Source organism: Diabrotica virgifera, chromosome 6, assembly GCF_917563875.1.
Source record: "Diabrotica virgifera virgifera chromosome 6, PGI_DIABVI_V3a".
Classification (NCBI taxonomy): Eukaryota; Metazoa; Arthropoda; class Insecta; order Coleoptera; family Chrysomelidae; genus Diabrotica; species Diabrotica virgifera.
The window spans coordinates 11,590,580-11,614,211 of record NC_065448.1 but is presented as its reverse complement, the minus strand read 5'-3'; the positions used below and the strand labels follow the sequence as shown (position 1 = coordinate 11,614,211).

The window sequence follows — 23,632 nt, the reverse complement described above, 5'->3', positions numbered from 1 at the left end:
TAAAATCTGTTTTGAAGTGTCTGGTTTCATCAGTACATTCTTTGATAATTATTAAGTACAAAGGCGTACTTAACTCAGAATCGACAAAAAGTGGAGTTAGTTGGTTTTGGCAGTAAGCCGACGATATATGCGTTTGTTCCTCGGACTACCCAAGTTATTCTCAGCTCTTGTTTTCAGTAGTACATCTCAAATACATCTATAACTTTTTTATATTCCTCCATATGGGTCCAGCATTCCGATGCATTTGTAAGTGAAAACTGGAAAAACTAGACTTCTTACCAGTCTCATTTTGCATCGATAGTTATTTCACGGCTTTTTTCAATTGCAGTACAGCCTCTTTATTAGTTGTTAAAGAACCTAGATACACAAATTGATAAATTATGTATGTACAGCAGCATATCGTTTTCATCGTTAATAAAATCAAGTATATATTTGTCCACGTTTGAAAATCAAGGAAGTCTTGTTCCTTACTAATGCTTATATTCATTTATAATTACAGTAACTTTTCATTAAACATTCGAACAGTTGCTATAAATGTAGATTTTATCTTATTTCACGACTTCTAATTAATTGACGAAGTTATTCCCTACAAGTTTCTTCTTCTCCTTGTGCCACTTCTATCGGAGATTGGAAATCATCAAGGCTACCCTGACTTTGTTTACAGCTGACCTAAAAAGTTCATTAGTGGTGCAGCCAAACCACTCTCTCAAATTCCGCATCCACGACATTCTTCTACCGTTTTCCTTCCGTTTTCGTTTCCGTTTTCCTTCTATTTTTCCTTACATTATATTTTGAAGTAATGAGTATTTATGACCTCTCATCAGGTGACCCAAATACTCGAGTTTTCTTCGTTTTATCGTTAACAAAATTTCTGGGTCTCTTCCTATCCTTCGTATTACTTCAAGATTTGTGATTCTTTCAACCCAACTTATCTTCAGCATTCGACGGTAGCACCACATCTCGAAACTTTCAATATTTTTTATGTTCTGTTTGAGAGTCCAGGCCTCTACACCGTATAATAGCGTGTTAAATACAAGTTTAGCTGGGTTTATATCTATTTAGTCTAGTTCGCTATTTCTAAAATGTACTTCTGTATCTCAGGAGAGATAATATACCCACTTGGGTACAATTGAAGACCCTGATGCAAGAAGGGGATAAGTAACATTATATAAATTTTACAGGAGAAGCAAAAAAAGTTTTATTTTTTATGTTAAAATTTATGTTGTTCATGAAGTAGGGCCGAACTAATACAACAGGTATTTTGCCGCCATTCTACAGCCCAACAACAATGCTATTAAGGAAAAAAATTTTGGTGCAATAATAGGATAAGTTTAAGCCTTTTTTGTACTGTAGTTTACAGCAGGTGCAAAAAGGGGATAAGTTACATTAAAACCCATTTTCAGAAGAAATACTTTATTATTAAATGTGGAGTACTTATTAATAAAAATGAATATAAAATAAAGCAATGCAAATTTCAACAGAAAGTATATTTCCTATTACCGATATTATTTCCTGCTTTTCGGTTTCTGAAAGTTTTTCTATGCATTTCTTACTACATTTGCAATCATCGCCTTGTTTCCTTTCTGGTATCACTTTTCCCGTTGTCGTTGATTTATAAGCTTCACCTCTAGCTCTTTTTATTTTCTGCGCATTTCTTTTCCATCTCTTGGGATCTCTTTTTTTCTTTCGTCCATGTTTATTATTTGCAGCCTCTTTATCAGCGGACTCATTCTCTTCATGTAAATTATTTTCAGATGCACCAGAATCATTCGAAGGCAGAAACTCGCTGCCTGAACTTTGAAATGGTTCATCCTCACTATTTGAACTCATAATAATATCCTATGATCTAGTAATAATAAAAAAATCCTCGATATTTTACTAAACCGTACCTCTCGCACTAGCACTATGTTAACTCTCCAACAGTTTCTCGGTGACTACGTGACTTAGATCGCGTTCGTGGCTCGTGCAGATACCGGTACCTTACCCAATCGCGGCAAGCCACCGGTGCAATAGTGGGACAGAATAACACACATATAAAAATTAATTTAAAATTTGGTGCAAGAACGAGATAAGTTACACATTTCTTATACTGTTCTTGCACCAGACCATACCAGGAGATAAGTAGTTTTCTCTTATAATTTCAGTATCTATTGCCTGTACATATCCTATACTTGCGCCAGGCAAGAACAGTTACTTTTTCAACCTAAATAAGCACCTATCTCGCTTTTGCAGAATTTGGTACTTATCCCTTTCTTGCACCAGGGTCTTCAATTGTACCCAAACGGGAACAATTTGTTACTGTAAAAAATGTTTACCAGTGATTGTTACGGTAAAAATCAAAACTCAACTCAAATTCTACGTTCCGGTTACTAAGAGTTAACTTCATTGAAAAACCTTAATTTCCAAGGGAAGTATTCTCTTGGGGAAATTGCTTCTTTCTTCATAGGTTCAAAAGGGATTCACTAACCAATAAATATTCTGTCTGGGCGCCAGGTATACATTTATGAACCTGTGAATACCTCCAGGTATTTAAACAAGTATTCAATATCAAAACGCAAAAACATATATTTATGGTTCATGGATCACTCTTGAACAAAATACATCCTGGGACAAACTAAATGTTATGTGATAAGAATAAAACAGCAACCTTAAAAAATAAATAGTTTATTTATAAAAATCTAATTTAATTTTTAAGGTTTTAAAACCAAATTCTAACAAAAATTGTGTCAAACAATTTGACCGAGAAATTAACAAATCTTATCAAATTTTTATTAGATTAACTACAATCTTGATCGTTAAATAAATATTGAACCATTTACCGAGAAAAAGGACCAGACAAAAAATTAGCAGCCATACCATATTCAATACAGGAACAATCTGTTTAAACCATCAAAATATTCATCAGGCAAAACCACCCAAACCTCCAAATTCAAACCAGTCGCTGGTGAGATCCCCAAAATAACATTCAGGCAACTTAAAAGGTCTACATGAAAAACTTAGGATATGGGCATTTGCCTCTGACCCAACTGTGTTTTTCCTATAAGAGAAAAAACCAAAAATCATTATCACAACAAAAAGGATTTACAAAGGTATAATGCTTAAAACGCCTTTCTGCAAACGTAGATTCAGGCAACTCTAAAATCAAAATGTTACTCCCATAAAAGGCAGTGTCTGTTGTCGAAATCAATTCGGCCAGAATTCGAAATATTAAGATGAAATTAAAATTAAATTTAACGACAAATCAAGCATGTTACATTAAATGTAACAATTGAAATTTTCAGATTTTTCCCGATAACTTGACAATCCACGGTTCATATTCATTGCAGTATCTCAATTTCAAGGGACGGGACTGACAGATATTACATAAGTACTTTTGAATATACGCACTAATTTTACAATTCATCAGTTCATGATTCTTGCTAAAGAAACACTAACAGTCTAGAAATAAAATCAAATAATGTATATAGACTGTTTAGTTTTTGATTAGGTATAAGACACTGAAGGAAGGGCTAAAATCGGCAACATTGCTGTACCTGTACTATAATGCAAGCGATCTTCAAGTAAAGATTGTTCAAGAATATTCAAGAACTAAACAAAATAGTAATCTGTATTTTGCTGGTGAAATGAATACTCTTACAACTATAACACACTTGCTAATGTTTACGTGTAGCGTACAGTGTTGCCATTTAAAGGGTGTATATATAATTGAAATCTAAACAATCTGTATATTAGTCCACGTTTAAATTAACCACGAAACAAATCGATAGGGGTAGAGAGGTTTCTTATTACACATAGATACGATTACGCCCCAAGAACTTATCTCAAAAAATGTTTACACTTCATAAAAAATCCTTTTAACCCATTAAAATTAGAAACAGAACAGTTTTTGGGAAGATTTGGTGAGAGAGGTGAGAATGAGACCATGCTCTAGATGGTTCTGAGTACGATGTGTGGAACGTCAACATTGTGGATCATGCCTATCAAGCCTTGGCTAAAAGTAACTGTTTTTCAAGTTCAATTTACTTTTAAAAGGCATTCAGTTTGTTTATTAATTACTAATATCGACTAAGACCATCGTCATTCATTCATAAAATGTTAATTTCTAACTTTTTTACTAAATGCCTTCACCGTGAAACTCTACATCACTTATTTATTGTTGTAACATTGACATTTCTGAGGCAACCATTGCTTGAGTGGCACGCCCCCCTCTTTTCTTACAGTGGCTGAGCCGGCAGCTATTAATTTAGGAATCCAACAGTCGTGTGTCAGTAAAAAATGATTTTTCTCATACTTTTCAGTTATGGACGAACCAGCGCCGCCTCCCCCTCCACCCCACCAGCCGCCTACGTTCTTCAAGAGTACCTTCTGGCAATCCAACGTGTCCATCAGTAAAAGAGAGCAAGATCTGGATATGATGCCGCCCCCTGAGTCGAGCATGGTGCCGATTTCGACAAGGAGACCTTCCATCAACCTCCCATCCACCAGCGACAGTCATTCTCCACCTTTACACTCTTTGAAACAAGAATACATAGACGAATCAAGCCAGGGTTCTATTATAGAACAAGAGAGATACAGACATATGTCTGAGAGTTCTTTAGACGCTCATCATGGTGACTCTAACATGTCGATGATCAATGAGAACTCCATGATGAGTCACATTAATGAAAACTCGAACATAAGTGTTGGTAATGAAGATAGCATCGATTTAGTAAGAGGAGGCTGCATGAGTAGAGTGACGAACATTTGCGAAAGTTCTTTAGACTGTGGAGATTCAAATATGTCTACCATAAATGAAGGTAGTACGTGTAGTAACGTTCTGCCATCCACTCCCATGTTGACTGACCAGAACAGCACGAGTATGGAAAAAGTTATGGATTTGCGTATGAAAATGCCAATGGTTACAGTAGCTGATTTGGTAAATACGACTGCACCTTCTATAGCGGCTTTACAGACGTTCGGTATTATGGAGCATCCCTCAGCTCCATTACCGAACCAAAGTGCTCAGAGTGTGGAAAACTATTTAAGCAGAATTGAAGCTAAACCGTCGTTGATACCTTTAACGAATCCAACGGGGTTGTTAATGAAAAACGACATCAGCCAGATCATCAGCACTGAAGGTAGCATGTTCCCTAACCCAAAACCTCCTACCATGGAAAGTTGTGGTGTACTGAATCTAAGGGAGCCGATGTTTCCAAGCTCTGCAAGGCCTTTTATGTCTAGTAGAACACAGAACGAAGTAATGAATATTGTTGCAAAATCAGAAAGCGCAGATGTACCTGAACAGACGCCACCGGAGCAAACAAACGCTATGGCTTCCTCTGCCATAACGACAGTAGCTACTGCCATGGATCGTAGTGTCCCTACACCGATAAACACAGAAAGGCTCGATGCTTTGGTGAATTCGACCGTAGAGTCACATTTGAGCCCCACCAGAGCAGATTCCTCGCCGAAAGGCATACTCATAAATAACTTGACCTCCTTAGTAACAGCAGCTCCTCCAGAGGTGATGATTCCCACGCACGATGTAATGCTCAATTCCCAAGCTAGTCTCATGGTGCCTGCTATGATAAACACCACCATGACGACCCCCTCCCTGGGACCAGCTGAACTGTCGAATCCATCGCCCAATCTCACCTCAGAAGTTATTCTGAATTCCCAAATTTCCCCGAGCTTGATGTGCCGCAGCTCAAGTGCTATACCTCCAGAAACACTTATGGCCCCCTCCCCCAACATGAGCTTATGCCAAACTACCACTGCCGTTGAACAAGCGCTGCTCAGTAGCACTTCTCCGCAGCAATCGCTTCTCAGCACTCCTCAGCCCGTAGAGATTGCCGCAGCTTTGACCACTGGGCCTGAGAACGCCGTGCTACTGAACGCGGCAGTCGATCTCCTCCAAACGCAGAAGAAACTCAGCGACTTGGGGACCAACTTACCTGCTAGTACAAGTCAATTAACGACACAAGCCGAGACGTTCACGCAGTCCTTTGGATCCGTGAGTATTCCTGTCAAGGAAATGGTACCGACGACACAAGCCGACAGGACTCAGAACGTTGACAGAATGATACCACAAAGTTTTACCTCCTTGACTGAGAACGAACTGATCAGTTTGATCAACCCAAGTTGTTTCGATCAAGGTAATAATAATAATACTTTCCGTTAAAGTAGATTATTTTTGTTTGGAGTGTAATTGTTCTTTAAAGCATGGACTTTATGTAGTGATAGGTCTTTTGATATTTATGTCTTTCTCTGTAGCTTAGTATAGAGATTTGAAAGATGTGCTCAGTTGCTAATATAGTCTACAGTTAAATAAAATATAGTACACTAAGTATATACTACGGAATCATTTTTCTCCGTATAGTTTAACATACCACAAAACAGTATTCTTTTTAATTCTCCCGAGTTTTAATAAAGTTATTTTCCTATATTAGTATGAAATGTTAACATTATTGGTGACACAATGCATTAGATGCATTAGAACTTGTTTTTTATCACTTCAAAACAGTTTAGTCGTGAAACAAGTTCAAATGTGATAGTACTACGTTTTAATAAAGAAGCTAGCAGACAAGAAAACATCAAATCATTTTACCCAGTCAATCCGTAAATAAATCAATTTTATAGTAATCAAAATCATTTTATCGTGTTACTCATAATTTTTACTTCAGATCAAATATTAACTTATCGAGAAAAAATAATTTTACTCATACTTATAAAACCAATTTTATAGTTTTCACAATGATCTTAGCGTTTTGCTCATAATTTTTACTTCAAATAAAATCTTAACACTTATCAAGAACAATTCATTTTTACTTGTTTAACTTATAAATAAATCAATTTTATATTTATGAAAATGAGTTTAGCTTTTTTACTCAGAACTTTTGATTATCAAGAAAAAATCATTTTACTCATTAAACTCATCAATAAATCAAGTTTATAGCTTTCAAAATGATTTTAGCATTTTACTCAGAGTTTGTACTGCAAATAAAATAATCTTTTAATTATCATTTTGATAACCAAACTTCATTTCTCTGAAAGGTTCATATTCTTTATAGCTTTATCCAGATCTATTTTAGTATTATAGATTCTTGTTTTAATATAGCTCTTCACGTTTAACATTTGAGTACACATCAATTTGTTTGACAAATCATTATGTGTGACATTTGGAATGACACTGCAATGAATCAATCTTAATGTTCGAAATTATGTCAGCTTTTTAAATACTCAGTTTCTATTGCAGATAAAATAGCTGTTATCATTGTTAGCAATCATTCATTTGTTTGAGAGATTTACCACCAGTCATAGCACTACTATAGCTTTTAGCTTTTATATAATTTCACTCATCGATTTTTTTAGAGAAATTATGCATTTTAAAACTTAAGTTATGTGCCTAAAGACAAGAGACCTAGTGTCACAAGATATCATCATCCAAGTGTACTGCATTATTTAACTGTAGCATATTTTATATAATAGACTGAAAACTTCTTTGTTTATAGTACGATAACTATATATTATAGATTTGAATATTAGTACATATACTCAACATTGTCTATATATTTTTAATTTGAGTTTTATTATAAGCTATTATATAGGGGTGTCTTACCATGACTGGCTTAAATCTTTGGTATCTAACTATAAATGCTAAAAAATTACGCATGATAATTTATTTTTTGACAATAAAACACGTACACTTACTGTTACTGTACAATTTACTATTTGGAGAAGTATTTAGTATTTGTTTAAATATTTTGTTTTACTATTTAACATAGATGTTATTCTATATTTAATATTCTATATTTTTACTTATGATCCGGCTAGAAGGACCATGAATAATCTTTGAACTTGTTAAAACTAACTGGTTTGGAATAAATATATTGAATAGGGAACTTATTATATAGGTAATAATATTCAGTTTTGTTTTAAAATGAGATTTCCAAAATTTCACGCCTCAAAAATTCATAACAACTTAGAAGTACAAATTTAAAATCTTCTGGGTATTTAAACCATTTCAAACGACCCAAAAAGCGCGCGAACACTTTTGACGTCACATCATTATATTTTATAATGTCATTTATCGTATGTTATTGTAATAATATTTATGTCTTAACAAAAACACTCAAACATTAATCAGAAATAGCAACTATCAAAATATTTTATACAAGTTCCCTATTGTAAATACAAAGTTTGAAAGAATAAATATGAAAGAAACACTTTGGCGGGTCATAAATTATCTTCTATATTATATTTTTGCTTCAAATAATTTGGCTTGTCATGTTAAGACATCCTTTTTGTACATAGTGCCTCAGTAGTAGTGTTAGGAAATGTTATTGTATATATTCATATACATATTGAATGGTTTTTGTTTTGTATCACTAATTTGCTTCTCAATATTGAGTTTAGAAGGATTTGAGTGGCTTTAAAGGTTGTTTGTCACTAGATCTAATCATAATATAGACCGTGAGTTAATAATCTGTAGTACACAGTATACAAAGTGAAATGAAGACAAAATATAAGGCTGCGCTGATACTGTATAATATGTATTGATAATGACTCGGATCTTTTTGGGATTTGGTGCTTCAAATTGTGAATCCCAAGATCATGCGCAGTGATACACTCATCAGATCAGCTAATTCAGAGCTGATCGTCTTTGTAACTTGATGTTTTCTTACTATTTTCTGCTTTTCTTCCTATTTGTCCGTCCCCTAGATTTGCATGTCAGGATTTTAAAATAACCTCTTTATTTTACGTATTCTTTCCTTAATTACACACCCTCACCTTTTTCTTGGTGAAAATGACTCATGTAAAAAGTTTTGCACGCGAAGATGTCCAGATCCTTTCTTTGTCCATATTGGTCCTTTAAACTCTAATGAGCGATTCTATTTTGGTGTTGTATTTTGATCGATTTTAAAATATATACAATATTTTTGAACAAAAACAATCTTCATCGTTTATAAAATAATTTTTTCTAGATTTTATACAACATTGAGTTAGCATCTGTAAGTTCAAGTTATTTAATTGTTCTAAGGTCATCCACTCAATTCCTTCTAAATGATTACTAAAGCTGTCTGATAACTAATACTGTAGTAATAATGATAGAACTTGTGCATGTATACCTATGTCGGCTATTTTTAATAAAGTTTCTTGAAAAGATAAAACAGAAATATATTTAATACCCATAAATATATTTTAGTGTATCCAAGAAGCCGTAAGTATTAATTTTATAGTAAAAATTCTAAATAAACTGCTATTTAGTACACCTCAAATAAACTTTTGAAAGAACCACAAGGAGCTAAGCTCGCTTTGACACTTTAAAAATTAATTTATTCTGAAAATACGAAATAATAACAGAAAAAAAATTATAATTGGCGCAGTCACTAGAATATCTATAAGATCTAGAATGTCTACGAACTTTACTTTACTACGTATTTTTTATGGTCTGTCTGACATTGCAAGTAAATGTCAGAGGCTATCCTGCTTTTAGAAATATATCTGAAAATGATGGACACAATTTAATTATGTTTCGTCTTTTTTGTGAATTCATTTGGTCTGTTCTTATGAGGTAAGTATCTAGACATTCTTCAATATGTATCTAAAGATGATTTAAGACTTTTGATCTCAAAATACGACTTTTATAACTGTAGATGGTTAGAAGTCCAATGAATGGCTTTTAGTATACCAGGGCTAGTCGAAAAGTACGTATATTAACAATATTATATTGTGTACAAATAGTATACGGGTGTGATTATTCCTAGTAAGAAAAAAGTTAATATTACTTCCTACTTTTTTATCGTCATTTGTAAGGATTAGAGATTTTTTTACGTAATTTCTTACAAGTTTTTTTATGTTTAGTTTCAAATATATTTAAACGAGAAACATCCAAAAAAGTGAATAACACAGACATTTGTTTAAAAATCAGTCGACTTAGGTAAAACAAAAATTGTATGAGAATTCATGAGCTATATGTTCAGTTGTTGCTTTTGAATTGAAATAAAAAGAGAGCACCCACGCGTTTGAAACAGCCAATAGTAAGAAACTTGTGAAACATAAAACAGATAAAACCCACAAAGACTTACTCCATATCCAACTTTTTCTTCATATTTTTACGCAATATTAAATAAATTTGTCATTTATGCCCGGTTGCTCCAATAGATCTTAAGCTTAAGTCGAGAATATCATAAGAATTAATATAATATAATTATAATATATCACAATAAGAATACCATAACAGGTCTGGATCCCGCGTATGAAAAAAAAAGTTAATTAATAGCAAGCTGAAAATTTGTTAATAGCTTAAGGGTGTCTAGTCGGATAAACTTTGATATATGGGAACACTGGAACAGGGGCAGTTTTAATTGTGGAACAGGTTAAAAATTTGGAACGGTCACACCACGAAAACGGCACATTTATTTTGTCCGACAGAACAGACTTAAACTCTCCGAACAGAGATTAAACTCTCATGCAAAAATCAGACTGCTATTTATCACCTGTCATCATTCCTGGCATTTGACATATTCTACATGTTCCACTCATTAAAAAGCCCATTTGGTGATAAATAGCAGTCTGATTTTTGCATGAAAGTTTAATCTCTTTTCGAAGAGTTTAAGTCTGTTCTGTCGGACAAAATACATGTGCCGTTTTCGTGGTCTGACCGTTCCAAATTTTTAACCTGTTCCACAATTAAAACTTCCCCTGTTCCAGTGCTCCCATATATCAAAGTTTGTCCGACTAGACACCCTTAAGCTATTAACAAATTTTCAGCTTGCTATTAATCAACTTTTTTTCATACGCGGGATCCAGACCTATAATGTAATAATAGATATAATTGATAATAAGGTAAGAATCTAAAATTATGGTGCAACGTAAGTGATACTCAAGGAGGCCCTATCTATAAGTAGAGCTTAGTTAAGCTTGAGCTTAAGATCTGTTGGTGCAACTAGGCATAAATGTTGTTCATATAGAGTAGCAACCAAATTACACATACAGTGATGAGCGCACTAATAACCGGCAAAATAACGCAAAAGATGGAAAACATATTAAATTGTTAGATAAAAAGAGATAAACCAAGAAGAGGTGTTAAATTTAGCGATAGTAACTTATTAATTGATATTATATTGATTGTTTTCCACCTTTAAACGTATCGGACGAGTTTGAGAAATGCCACTGTCACAGTGACAGTTTTAGTTGACATACTTCTCTGATACGTCTAAAGGTGGGAAACAATCAAAATAATGTCAATTTATATGTTACTATCGCTAAATTTAACAGCTCTATTAGTTTTATTTCTTTTTATCTCACAAGTTAATATGTTTTCCATCTTTTGTGCTATTTTGCCGGTTATTAGCGCGCTCATCACTGTATACACATACAGTGAGGACGTTTGAGTTGGAATAAATTCATTATCTCGAGAAGGGGCGAATTTGGAGAGAAATCCTGAGATAGGTCGATTTTTATTTTTAAATTATGACTTTTTGGCATAAACGTCATACTAGCGACGTCATCCATCTGGGCGTGATGACGTAATCGATGATTTTTTAAATGAGAGCAGGGGTCGTATGATAGCTCATTTGAAAGGTTATTTAATTATCTATTCAGTAATATAAACTTTAACATCATTATTTATACCGAGTCCAAAAAAAATTTTTTTGAATTAAATTAATCGAGATAAAAAGAAGAATGTATGTAATTCATTTATTACAAAATGCATTTGAGTGCTGTCAGAAAACAGAAAGAACTGTTTATTTCACAAATAAACATTGTTTTTCGCTTAAATTCAGTGTTAATACTGCCACCCACCTGTCTCTTAGCAGTTTGAACATTTGTGAAATAAACAATATTGGGTGCGTTCGGACGACCATAGCGGCTGGCGGTCAGCAGAAATCGGCTGAGTGGTTGTATCCAGCCGTGATAGGGAAAGCTTAGTAAATCTCTTAGCGGCTGGCTTCCAGCGGTGACGTCTGACAGCTACTGCTGACTCAGCTGTCCAGCCGCTGTGATCGTCCGAACGCACCCATTATCTGTTTTTATGACAGCAGGAAAATGTATTTTGAATTAAATAAATTGCTTACATTCTTCTTTTTGTGTAAATTAATTTAATAAACTAAATTTTTTTGTACACACTGTATAAATAATTATGTTAATGTTTATATTACGAAATAGAGAATTAAATAACCTTTCAAATGAGCTATCACACAACCCCACTCTCATTTTAAAAAATCATCGATTACGTCATCACGCCCGGATGGATGGCGTCACTAGTATGATATATATGCCAAAAAGTCATAATTTAAAAATAAAAATTGACCTGTCTCAGGATTTCTCTTCAAATTCATCCATTCTCGAGATAATGAATTTATTCCAACTCGAACGTCCTCACTGTATGTTTGTGTGTATATGATAGGGCATATGTTTTCTGCCCTTGGACCTACCATTGATGACATATTCATGTAAGAGTCCTAATTTATTAAAATCCTGGAAGACTGTCCTCCATTTATCAAGTCATAGTGTCTTTTATCTGTGCTGCTGAGGTTGTTTGACCATATTTTCTTAGCACCAAGATCAGAAATGAAAATTGTGCTTCACATTTGTCCTGGACACTTTCATATCATCTTCATCAGTGGCATCACAGTTCAATATGAGCCAAAGCCTTCTTTAGAACAATCCTTAATTCACCGTTATCTCTGAACTTCTCCATGCTCTAACTCTAATAGATACACCATCATAAATCGTCCCCTAAATTGTCTTGATACCTAAATCTCGGTATTCGTCTGGCTCGTTGTCCAATCGGTCCTCTTCGGTCAAAAACTTTTCTGACTGTCTGTTGCATCTTCCTTTCGTCTGATTACATACCCAATTCATCTAAGGTGTCCTACCTGAATGAATTTTACAACGTCAGGTTCTCAGAAACTTCTTTACAACTCAAAGTTGCAACATCTGCACCACAAACCTTCCTCTTTGATTATATATTCTTCTTAGGATTTTTCGGCCGAAACGTTTGTAAGTAGTTCTTGGTCCTTGTCTGTGTAAGTGACCACGTTTCCAGTCCGTTAATTTTTGTGGTTGGTTTTGAGGCCATCTGTCTTCTCTAGCCATAGTAACACTTATTGGCAAGCACTATTTTTCTTTAAATTTCTTCGCTGACGTTATCTTTCGGAGACTTTCATAGCTTTGATGTTTATAGTATGTGTTCGGTTTTTTTCATGGTAGTAAAGTTATTGTTCGGATAAAATTAATATAAGGCAGGGGGAAAGTAATTAGAATCTCAGTAGAAACCGCTAACAAAAGGTACGTCAGTTAACATTTTAAACGAACAGAATAATCTTGAACATATTACCTGATACTTAAACTTGGTATGGTAACACTCAGAGAGCCAAAATAACGTCTGAGGAACATGAACAATGTTGTCAATATTTATTTATTTATCCTTTTTAAGGTGGTAACAAATGAAAAAATAAAAATACATGTGTAACTGATCAAATTATGGTCTTTTTGAGACGTTTTTAAGCTGTATCTGCTATTACACACACCACAACTAAAGTAAACTTAAAGTCAAACAATTAGGAATGTACGTCATAGATTTAATGACATCATTACCCACCAATACAAGCTTGATGGCAAACAAATTTAACAAATTTTTCCTCATATATTAGTTTTTTCGCTACCGTCAATTTAACAGGAAAGCGCTGTTGCCAAATAAAAATCATATCAAAGCAGCTACCGGCTACACTGTTTCTCTTTGTCTTTAAGTGTGAAACAACTATATTTACTATAAGTATATTTTTGTTTATTTTTTTTGCTTCTTCTTTTATTGCCTTTGGTAGCTGTGCCCTTTTAGCCAGCAACAGTTCTTAAAATTAACGAATATCTAAACCTGCCATACAACAAGACTATTACAAACCTACTCGACCAATCAAGGATAGGGAAGGGAAAGTGAAGTTGGTTATAAAATAAACTGTCGTTAAAATATAAACTAAATAAATAAAATATAATTTGAAAACAATAACTTGACATTATATTTAACCTCCAATATTATGACAGAGGTCAGTTACCATTTACAAGCACACCAAATATAATAATGATGTCATACAGGGTGTCTGCGTAATTTGGAACCATATGGGAAACTTTTTTAATATCAATTTTACGAAAAAAAGTCATTCTTTATAAAGTGCTCTGCATAGTCTAAAACCTAAGATGCAATCATCAGATATCAAATTTTGTCAACAGTATACGAGGTGTGTCAAAAAATATGAATTTCGTTCAAGAGCAAACTACCTTTATATTTCAAAATATCAAAAAATTTTATTATGAAAAGTTATTTGTAATTAAAAACCATATTCAAATATGCAATAACAGCCTTCTACTTGAAAAAAAAAATCTGAAATTTTCCTAAATTACCGATTACGAACATCATTTTTATTTATTAGACATGTAATAACTCTTTTATTAATAATTTTAGGAAAAAAAGTTATTCTTCATAAAACTCTGTGCATGCTCTAAACCTTAAGATACAACAACCATCAGTTATCCAAGTTTGTTAATTTTATACGAGGTGAGTCAAATAATATGAATTTCTAAATTCTTTCTAAATTCATAGTATTTGACACACCTCGTATAAAATTAACAAACTTGGATAACTGATGGTTGCATCTTGAGGTTTAGACCATGTACAGATTTTTATGAAGAATAACTTTTTTTCCTAAAATTATTAATAAAAGAGTTATTACATGTCTAATAAATAAAAATGATGTTCGGAATCGGTAATTTAGGAAAATTTCAGAATTTTTTTTAAGTAGAAGGCTGTTATTGCATGTTTAAATATGGTTTTTAATTACAAATAACTTTTCATAATAAAATTTTTTGATATTTTGAAATATAAAGGTAGTTTGCTCTTGAGTGAAATTCATATTTTTTTATATACCTCGTATACTGTTGACGATGATTGCATCTTAGGTTTTAGACTATGCAGTGCACTTTATAAAGAATGACTTTTTTCGTAAAATTGATATTAAAAAAGTTTCCCATATGGTTCCAAGTTACGCAGACACCCTGTATAAACTCGTCACTAATTCTAGCCAATGAAATGCTCGTTGTAATAGTAATGGCATGTCAAAAAATCTGATTATTCCCTATATATTTTTTCAAATTTAGAATATGGCAACGAGGGGAAAATTACGTGTATTCCTTATTGTTTGACTTTTCCTAAAGTTTATTTGTACACGCTAAAAAGCGCTGTTGTCACATGGTTTTAACAACATGGTCATGAATTCCCATAAATTTTTGCTACTAATATAAGCGAAGCTTTACTGTAATGTCATCCTAAAGTTCATTTATTTTTTTCAGTATAAGTTCATTGGTGGAGGCTTCACGAATCATATTCCGTACTTATCGGTGTGTAAGATGTTATCGTGTTATGTATTACCTACCTTTTCACACTCATTAGACTGATGTTCGGTGTGCTTTGAAGCCAGCTCAAAGAATAACTCGCTTACGTACACCCCCACACACGTCATCTGTGCTTTCTTAATGTTATGGGTGGTTCGGTGTTGAGTTGACGTTAGTGTCATCATGGTATTGACGACAAACAGTAATGTACTTATTGAACTTTCATTCTATTGCAATTTTACTAAAAATATCAGTCTCGTTCCTATGGAACGGTCATTTCATAAGTGCCATCTCTATATAACAGTAGCATCACCATTAAAAGTTATTTGGTATAATACAGTTCTACGATTATTTACGCGCCATTTGGTACATAACTGTTTGTTGTTTTTACGACGATATTTTCATGGTTAATAGATCTTTCTGTTTTATTATTGTGATTAGTTTTAAAGGATAGAAGATATATTTTTACAAGTGTCACATTTCATCAAACGACGAAGCTACATTGTAGAACAAAATAAAAAAAGGAAAAACTCAGTATCGGAATAGCCTACTAAAAATGTCCTGAATTCTATTGATCTATTCATATTCTTCCGGAAAATCAAATATTATGGCCTACATTAGGTCTTTTTAAAAACCTTTTAGTTTATTCTAGTGCTCTGTGTGCAATAAAATCTTGGATTCTTCTAAGAAGAATTCCTTCTTCCACTGGTGGACTATCCAATGAAGGTGTCTCATTCGCATTCGAATCTGTGTATCACCTGTACTATCTTATGCATCTCTTTTACACAATTTCCTGTACGTTCGACTTTCTAAAATGATTTTTCCAAATCGATTTTGCAAAAACGTGAATTTCTTGACTGTCACAAATTTGTCAATCTGTCAAACTTCTCACTTCATAATTCTCTTCATTTTTCTTACAGTTACACTTGTTGCATCTATAAAATTTTCTAAAATTTATTATTTTATTTGTAAAAAAATTATTATAGGTGCAAATACATTATTTTTCTGTGTTTTTGACAGTTTTTACGTGATTTACAAGACTTTAGATGTGGAATCAAAAACTTGTTGAGGTACAATTGGTTGGTTTAATGTATTTTGGTAGGTGTTTAAGAACACTTGATAAAATATACCTCTTTCTTATTAACAAAACCAAGCTCATGAGCTTAATTAACACATTAACAAAACTTTTTATCACTTTGTTCTACTATGTTTATGGACTTCTATGAAGTCCATCATGGAACCATTTATTTCATGAACAATCTTTAAGTTTTTGGGGGATTTTTCGTTTGTTCGATTGATTATGTTCCCTATGGTGATAGATATGTCATTTTCGACGAAACTAGTAGCTATGCAAAGACATTGATCTCATAACCAGAGTGTCATGAGTTAAGCGCCTCAGTAAGACCCTAAAAAATTTTATTTTTGTACAAAATAAGCCTTAGTAGCTTCCAAAGAGTAACCTCCGTTAAGATGAGCAATGTGCTCTCACTCACAGAATTCAATTTTTTCATATCTTACGTTCTATGTGACTAAAAATAAGACTGCCTATAGACTTTAAAAATATATCAAATCAATATTTTTATAGGTTATATACAATTTGAAGTAACTGAGTCCTTTAGAAAATTCAAAAATTGGCGAAACACCTTTATTAAACACCAAAAAAACATGTTCTTTCAAAGTTTCGAATGCGTTTGCAATTCATATTAAACAAATATGTGATGAAAATATTTTCAGGCCTCAAAGAAGGAAATATAACCATCGTTTAAACGAAAACCAGGTTTTCAAGAGTTTTTTTTCTAGATTTACCCAACTTTTTTACCTTTCTATATCAATAAATAACATGTTTTCAAAAATGTTATAAAATAAACTGAGACGATGTATTTCCCATATTCAGAGAACCTAGAGATTTCTTAAAACATGAGAGAAACTCGATTTTCAATTGTTTTTGATAAAAAAAATGACGTTTCTGGCGTTATAGCGAGAGGGGTAGCTGGCTAAAATTGCATATCTTAACGGGGGTACCCCTTGTACCCCACCATTTCCAAAATTTTGTGGTTCTTGACCAAGCTGAACCGTATATTGCTGATTTCATCTTATCTTTTATTGCATAAGCAAAATTATTTTTTCATTTTTCTTGCTTTCAATATCGTTTTCTACGTCAAGTTTTGCATGTTTTCTTTTTCATACATTACGCTTTAATTTGCGATTTATTACCCCCTCAGCAAAATAATTAGTGAAATATTTTGAAACTTACAAAAAATCAAATGTTTAGTTAATGTTTTAATTCTGCACAGAACTTTTTATTATATTTACTTCTGTCGATGTGTTATTTATTCAGTCTTTTAAAGAAATGTACGATTTTGTTCCTATTGGGAATTCGGTGGAAACTAATTTCAAGCCTGTATTATTATAATATATCACATTTCAGTTAAAGGTGAAAACATTTTTCACCACTGTTTTCCGTGAAAGCAAAACCGTGTTATTTATACTTGTATACAGAGAAATATTCGTATTTTTATGCAGTATTTTCTACTGAAATTTTTAGAAATATTTCAGAATTTTTAAAAAATTTCTAGAATTTTCAGAAAATTTTCAGAATTTTCAGAAAATTTTCAAAATTTTCAGAAACTTTCTATTTAAGTCCAAAATGCTGTACAAAAATATGAATTTTTGCAAAATATTCGGTATTGGCAAAATAGAAGCGAATAAAAAATATTAAATATGTAGCGAGGGAAACAACCAAGAGAGCCAAATTTGGCGTATAAAGGAATATTTTTTAACTTATTATGTTCTTTTCTTCATCTGATGGCCTTTCTCATAATCAACTCTGCTTCCGATGGTCCAAGAACATTCTTTCCAGTTGCCCATGCAACCAATATCTTCATTTCGTCCTGTGGAAATGTCCACATAACGTATGTCTTAAAAGTTTTAAATATTTATCGAATTTTTTATGCAAAAATTTATTTTATTTAAACAGTAACCTATCTTAAATTACAAATCAACGTACTAAACTATACTATTTAATTATGTAGAGTAGCCCATTCTGCTCTACTAGACGCAAATTTCTTCTGATGTCCTCATGACGTCCTGGACGGAAGTCAGGTCAATTTCTCTCAGTTTTTCGTATATTCACTGTCGTAATTCAACTCGCCTCTCGAAATACCGTGTGTCCACTTATATTTTTCCCCATTTTAACTGCCTATAACTTCTAAACCGCTCAAGATATATGCGGTTTTCGCTGAAATGTTTTATTTTAGTAAAAGTTTTGTCTGAATGGATTGAATTTTTTATATCGCTTTCAAATACGAAAAGAAAAATGGCGGATTTTTGAAAAAAACGGCTTTTTTTTAATGGAACACCCAGTATATTTTTTTGTAAATTGAAAGAAAGGTCATTTACCTATCCAGCGATATAAAGTTTTTCAAAGTCGGTTGTCAAATCACTGAGTAATTAATTTTTAAAATGAGAGGTGCACGTGGATATCACATAACATAATATGTGATTTCCACATTGCATCTCTCATTTTAAAAATTAATTCCTCAGTCATTTGGCAACCGATTTTAAAAAGATTTATATCGTTTGATAGGTAAATGGTCGTTTTTTCAAGTTTTTAGGTAAATGACCATTTTTTATATCGCTTGTAAATAAAAAATGGCGGCTTTTTGAAAAAAAATGTTGACTTTTTTTATTGAAACACCCAGTATATTTTTTTGTAGCTTGAAAAAACGGTGATTTACCTATCCAGCGATATAAAATTTTTTAAAATCGGTTGTCAAATGACTGAGCTAATAATTTTTAAAATGAGAGATGCAATGTGGAAATCACATAACATAATATCATTTTGCTTATTAGGTCTGTGATATCCACGTTGCACCGCTCATTTTAAAAATTAATTAATCAGTGATTTGACAACCGATTTTGAAAAACTTTATATCGCTACATAGGTGAATGACCTTTTTTTTCAATTTACAAAAAATATAGTGTAGTCCATTAAAAAAAAGTCAACAACGTTTTTTCCAAAAATCCGCCATTTTTTTTTCGTATTTGAAAGTGTTATAAAAAAATCAATACATTCAGACAAAACTTTAACTACAATAAAACATTTCAGCGAAAATCGCATTTTTCTATCTTAAGCCGTTTAGAAATTATAGGCAGTTAAAATGGGGGAAAATATAAGTGGACACCCGGTATAATTATGCAATCCCCAATAATAACATTATAATAGTCGCTAGATCCTTTTTCAAAAAATTATTACTTCACATCCGGTTCGAGAGACGCGTCAAGCTGATTAGGACCCTCATGTACACATATCAACATTTCATGGTCTCAACATATGGATTTATATCTTGGATTTTCTCCCCTTTTGCCAGTTGCCCAAATAGTTTGACCTCACGTACTATGAAATTAAAGTTACGTATGCATTTTTGTTACTATTTATAATATTTGTCGTTGATTTTTCACAAGTATAAATAATCTATTTGTATATTACATGTATAGAGAATTTGTATGGATATTTGAATAAACGTTTATTATTGTTAAAAGGTGTATATTACAGAAAATATATATTGAATACAGTATTTTGTTTTTATTTTACCTGGTCCTAAAATTTATCTGTTCCAACTATGTGAAAGAAGAAGATAAACATACCAATGGAAAGTGAAAATTTTCAGACGAACGTTCAGACGACATTTCATAAATTTTAACAATTACATATTCATATTCTGTATTAGGAGGGCAGAAACGCAAAGGGAGCTCATGTAACATTCGGAACCAGAAACATCTAAAATTTCGACAATTTTTAAGATTTTGTATCAGGAGAACAGAAACGGAACAGGTCCATGAAATCTTCAGAACTTAAAGAATCGCTTAAAATTTAAAAATGTTTACGATTTTGTATTGGGAGAACAGAAAAGCCAAAGGGTTGGTCCATACAATGTTCAGGACTTGAAGAATCGCTTAAAATTCGACAATTTTTACGATTTTGTATCGGGAGAGTAGAAATGACAAGGGTTAGTCCATAAAATGTTCAGGATTTTAAGCGATTTTTCAATTCGACAATTTTTACGATTTTGTATCGGCAGAGCAGAAACGACAAATGGTTAGTCCATACAATGTTCAGGACTTAAAGAATCGCTTAAAATTCGACAATTCTTACGATTTTGTATCAGATGAGCAGGAACTCAAAAGGGTTAGTCCATAAAATGTTCAGAACTTGAAGAATCATTTAAAATTCGACAATTTTTACTATTTTGTATCCGGAGAGCAGAAACGCGAAAGAATTATGCCATAAAATGTTCAGGACTCGAATAATCGCTTAAAATTTGATCATTTTTACGATTTCGTATCAGGAAAGCAGAAACGCAAAAGGGTTAGTCCATAAAATGTTCACTGCGCTTAAAATTCGACAATTTGTACTATTTTGTATCCGGAGATCAGAAACGCGAAGGGATTAGTCCATAAAATGTTCAGGACTTGAATAATCGCTTAAAATTTGATCATTTTTACGATTTCGTATCAGGAAAGCAGAAACTCAAAAAGGTTAGTCCATAAAATGTTCACGACTTAAGAATCGTTTAAAATTCGACGATTTTGTATCAGGAGAGCGGAACCGCAAAAAGGTAGTCCATGAAATGTTCAGACTTGAAGAATCGCTTAAAATTCGTCAATTTTTACGATTTTGTATCAGGAGAGCAGAAACGCAAAAGGATTAGTCAAAGAAATGTTCAGATGTTAAAGAATCGCTTAAAATTCGTCAACTTTTACGATTTTGTATCAGAAGAGCAGAAACACAAAAGGGTTGTGCATGAAATGTTCAGGACTTGAAGAATCGTTTAAAATTCGACAATTTTGTATCAGGAGAGCAGAAACGCAAAAATGCTTAGTCCATCAATTATTGTTAAAGTGAAGAATCGCTTAAAATTTTACAATTTTTTACGAATATCAGGAAAGCAGTAACGCAAAAGAACATAATATGTACAGGTTTTTAATAGAAGATTAAATAAAATATTCATTATCTTTTTAAAAATTTATTAAAATTTTAGTAACATTTACAGTTTACATAATCAAAAAATTTAGGTATATATAGGAATACATTAATACATTCAATAAATAATAATTAAAAATTCAAACAAAATAACTTAAGGTAGGTACTTGTACACTTTAGATCAGCGGTTCTCAATCTGTGGTACATGTACCACTGGTGGTACATTTCATTATTTGAGGTGGTACACAAAACGCAAAAGCAGCCAAAATCAGCACCATTTTATAGTTAATTAGACCACTTAGCTAGATAGGTATTTCAGTTAGGTGGTACCAAAGATAATAAAAAGTATTTGGTGGTACATGACTCAAAAAGATTGAGAACCGCTGCTTTAGATGACCAAAAATAAGCATTTCTTCAAGAATTTTTTTCTCAGAATCTTTAATAAAAATGAACGTAAAACTACTTTTTACATATTAATATCTAACTCTTAGATAATGCAAAAATATAGCTGTTTTCATTTATGCCCGTACATTAATATTATAGAGGGCGCCAAAGTCGAGGCCTCGAAAAAAAGTAGTTCCGATGATGGGCGGACAGTTACTATCAGGATTGGGATCTCTGAAACAAAAAAATCGTACGGCATTTGAAAAAGGAAGGTTTCTTACATGAAAAATTACCACCGTTAGTGACAAATTCCGCAAAAAAAAATTTTACTGAAATTTGAAAAGTTTTTGTGAAAAAATTGCCCTTTTTTTTCTTTAGTTTTTCATGGTTAAAAATATTTATTTTTTGGTTAAATTGTGGTAAATTGTCACGTAAGAAACCTTCCTTTTTCAAATGGCGTATGATTTTTTTGTTTCAGAGATCCCAATCCTGAGATTAACTGTCCGCCATCGGAACTACTTTTTTTCGAGGCCTCTACTTTTGCGCCCTCTACAACATTAGTGTAGGTGCATCTGCGGAAATAAAAAAAGATATATTTTTTGTACTCTGATATTAAAATGCAAAAAGATTTATGTTCATTTCTAATACCTAAAGGTTCTGAGAAAAAAAATTCTTGATAAAAATGCTTATTTTTGGTCTTCTAAAGTGTACTGCTAGTACCTTAAAACAATTATTTACTATTTTGATGGGAAATTAAGTACAATTTCAGTTCTAGGTCTGGATTCCGCGTATGAAAAAAAAGTTGATTAATAGCAAGCTGAAAATTTGTTAATAGCTTAAGGGTGTCTAATCGGATAAACTTTGATATATGGGAACACTGGAACAGGGGCAGTTTTAACTGTGGAACAGGTTAAAAATTTGGAACGGTTACACCACGAAAACGGCACATTTATTTTGTCCGACAGAACAGACTTAAACTCTCCGAACAGAGATTAAACTCTCATGCAAAAATCAGACTCTATTTATCACCTGTCATAATTCCTGTCATTTGACATATTCTACATGTTCCAGTCATAAAAAGGCCCATTCGGTGATAAATAGCAGTCTGATTTTTGCATGAGAGTTTAATCTCTGTTCGAAGAGTTTAAGTCTGTTCTGTCGGACAAAATAAGTGTGCCGTTTTCGTGGTGTGACCGTTCCAAATTTTTAACCTGTTCCACAATTAAAACTGCCTGTGTTCCCATATATCAAAGTTTATCCGACTAGACACCCTTAAGCTATTAACAAATTTTCAGCTTGCTATTAATCAACTTTTTTTTTCATACGCGGGATCCAGACCTATTCCTCTCCACTTCGAAAATCGTTCTTAAAATTGGATTTTGTGAATGACTTCTGAATTGGAAATCAAAACGTCAAACCAAATGTATATTATTATTGTTCTGAAGCTATTTTCCTATGTAATTTTAATATTATTAACAGTTTTTTATTGCGAACTAACCATAATTTTAGATTCAAAATACGTTTTTCTTGAAGTTTCGAATTCCACTTCGGAAATTTTGTGACCGGTTTCGGAAAGCGAGTCATCAAAATAAACTTATCTTAAAGTAAATTTGCGATGTATTCCCATTAAAAATAGTATAACAGTTGTAAAATTCTTGTTTTCTTTGAGAAAAATTTCTCACTTGTGTTCAAAATTTTTCTGATGGGTGAGAGGAGTGTGTAACGTTACAAACATCACATCTTTGATATTTTACTTTTAAATAATTATTTTACTTTATTTTCTTTAATATGTCATTAGTAATAATTTTCTTCTATTCGTTTTAACTTGCTTTTTTATTAAAAACTAGTTTGGCGCCCGTTCTATAGGCAACCCTATTTACATGTATCATCTCT

General features: G+C 32.6%; 1 protein-coding gene across 7 annotated transcripts in view; it reads left to right on the top strand.

Annotated features, from left to right (window-relative positions):
- LOC114332415 (uncharacterized) overlaps positions 1-19,947 on the top strand; it is a 434,915-nt gene extending 414,968 nt beyond the window's left edge. For 6 of the 7 annotated variants that reach the window (XM_050653305.1, XM_050653301.1, XM_050653303.1 and 3 more), the window contains one exon: positions 4,299-9,155. In XM_050653305.1, coding sequence (XP_050509262.1) covers positions 4,299-6,160 — 1,862 coding nt within the window. In that variant the 3' untranslated portion in view covers positions 6,161-9,155. Of the gene's footprint in view, positions 1-4,298; positions 9,156-15,330 lie in introns of those variants that run through there. The other variant, XM_050653300.1, reaches the window with a different exon arrangement.
- Positions 19,948-23,632: the final 3,685 nt, after the last annotated feature.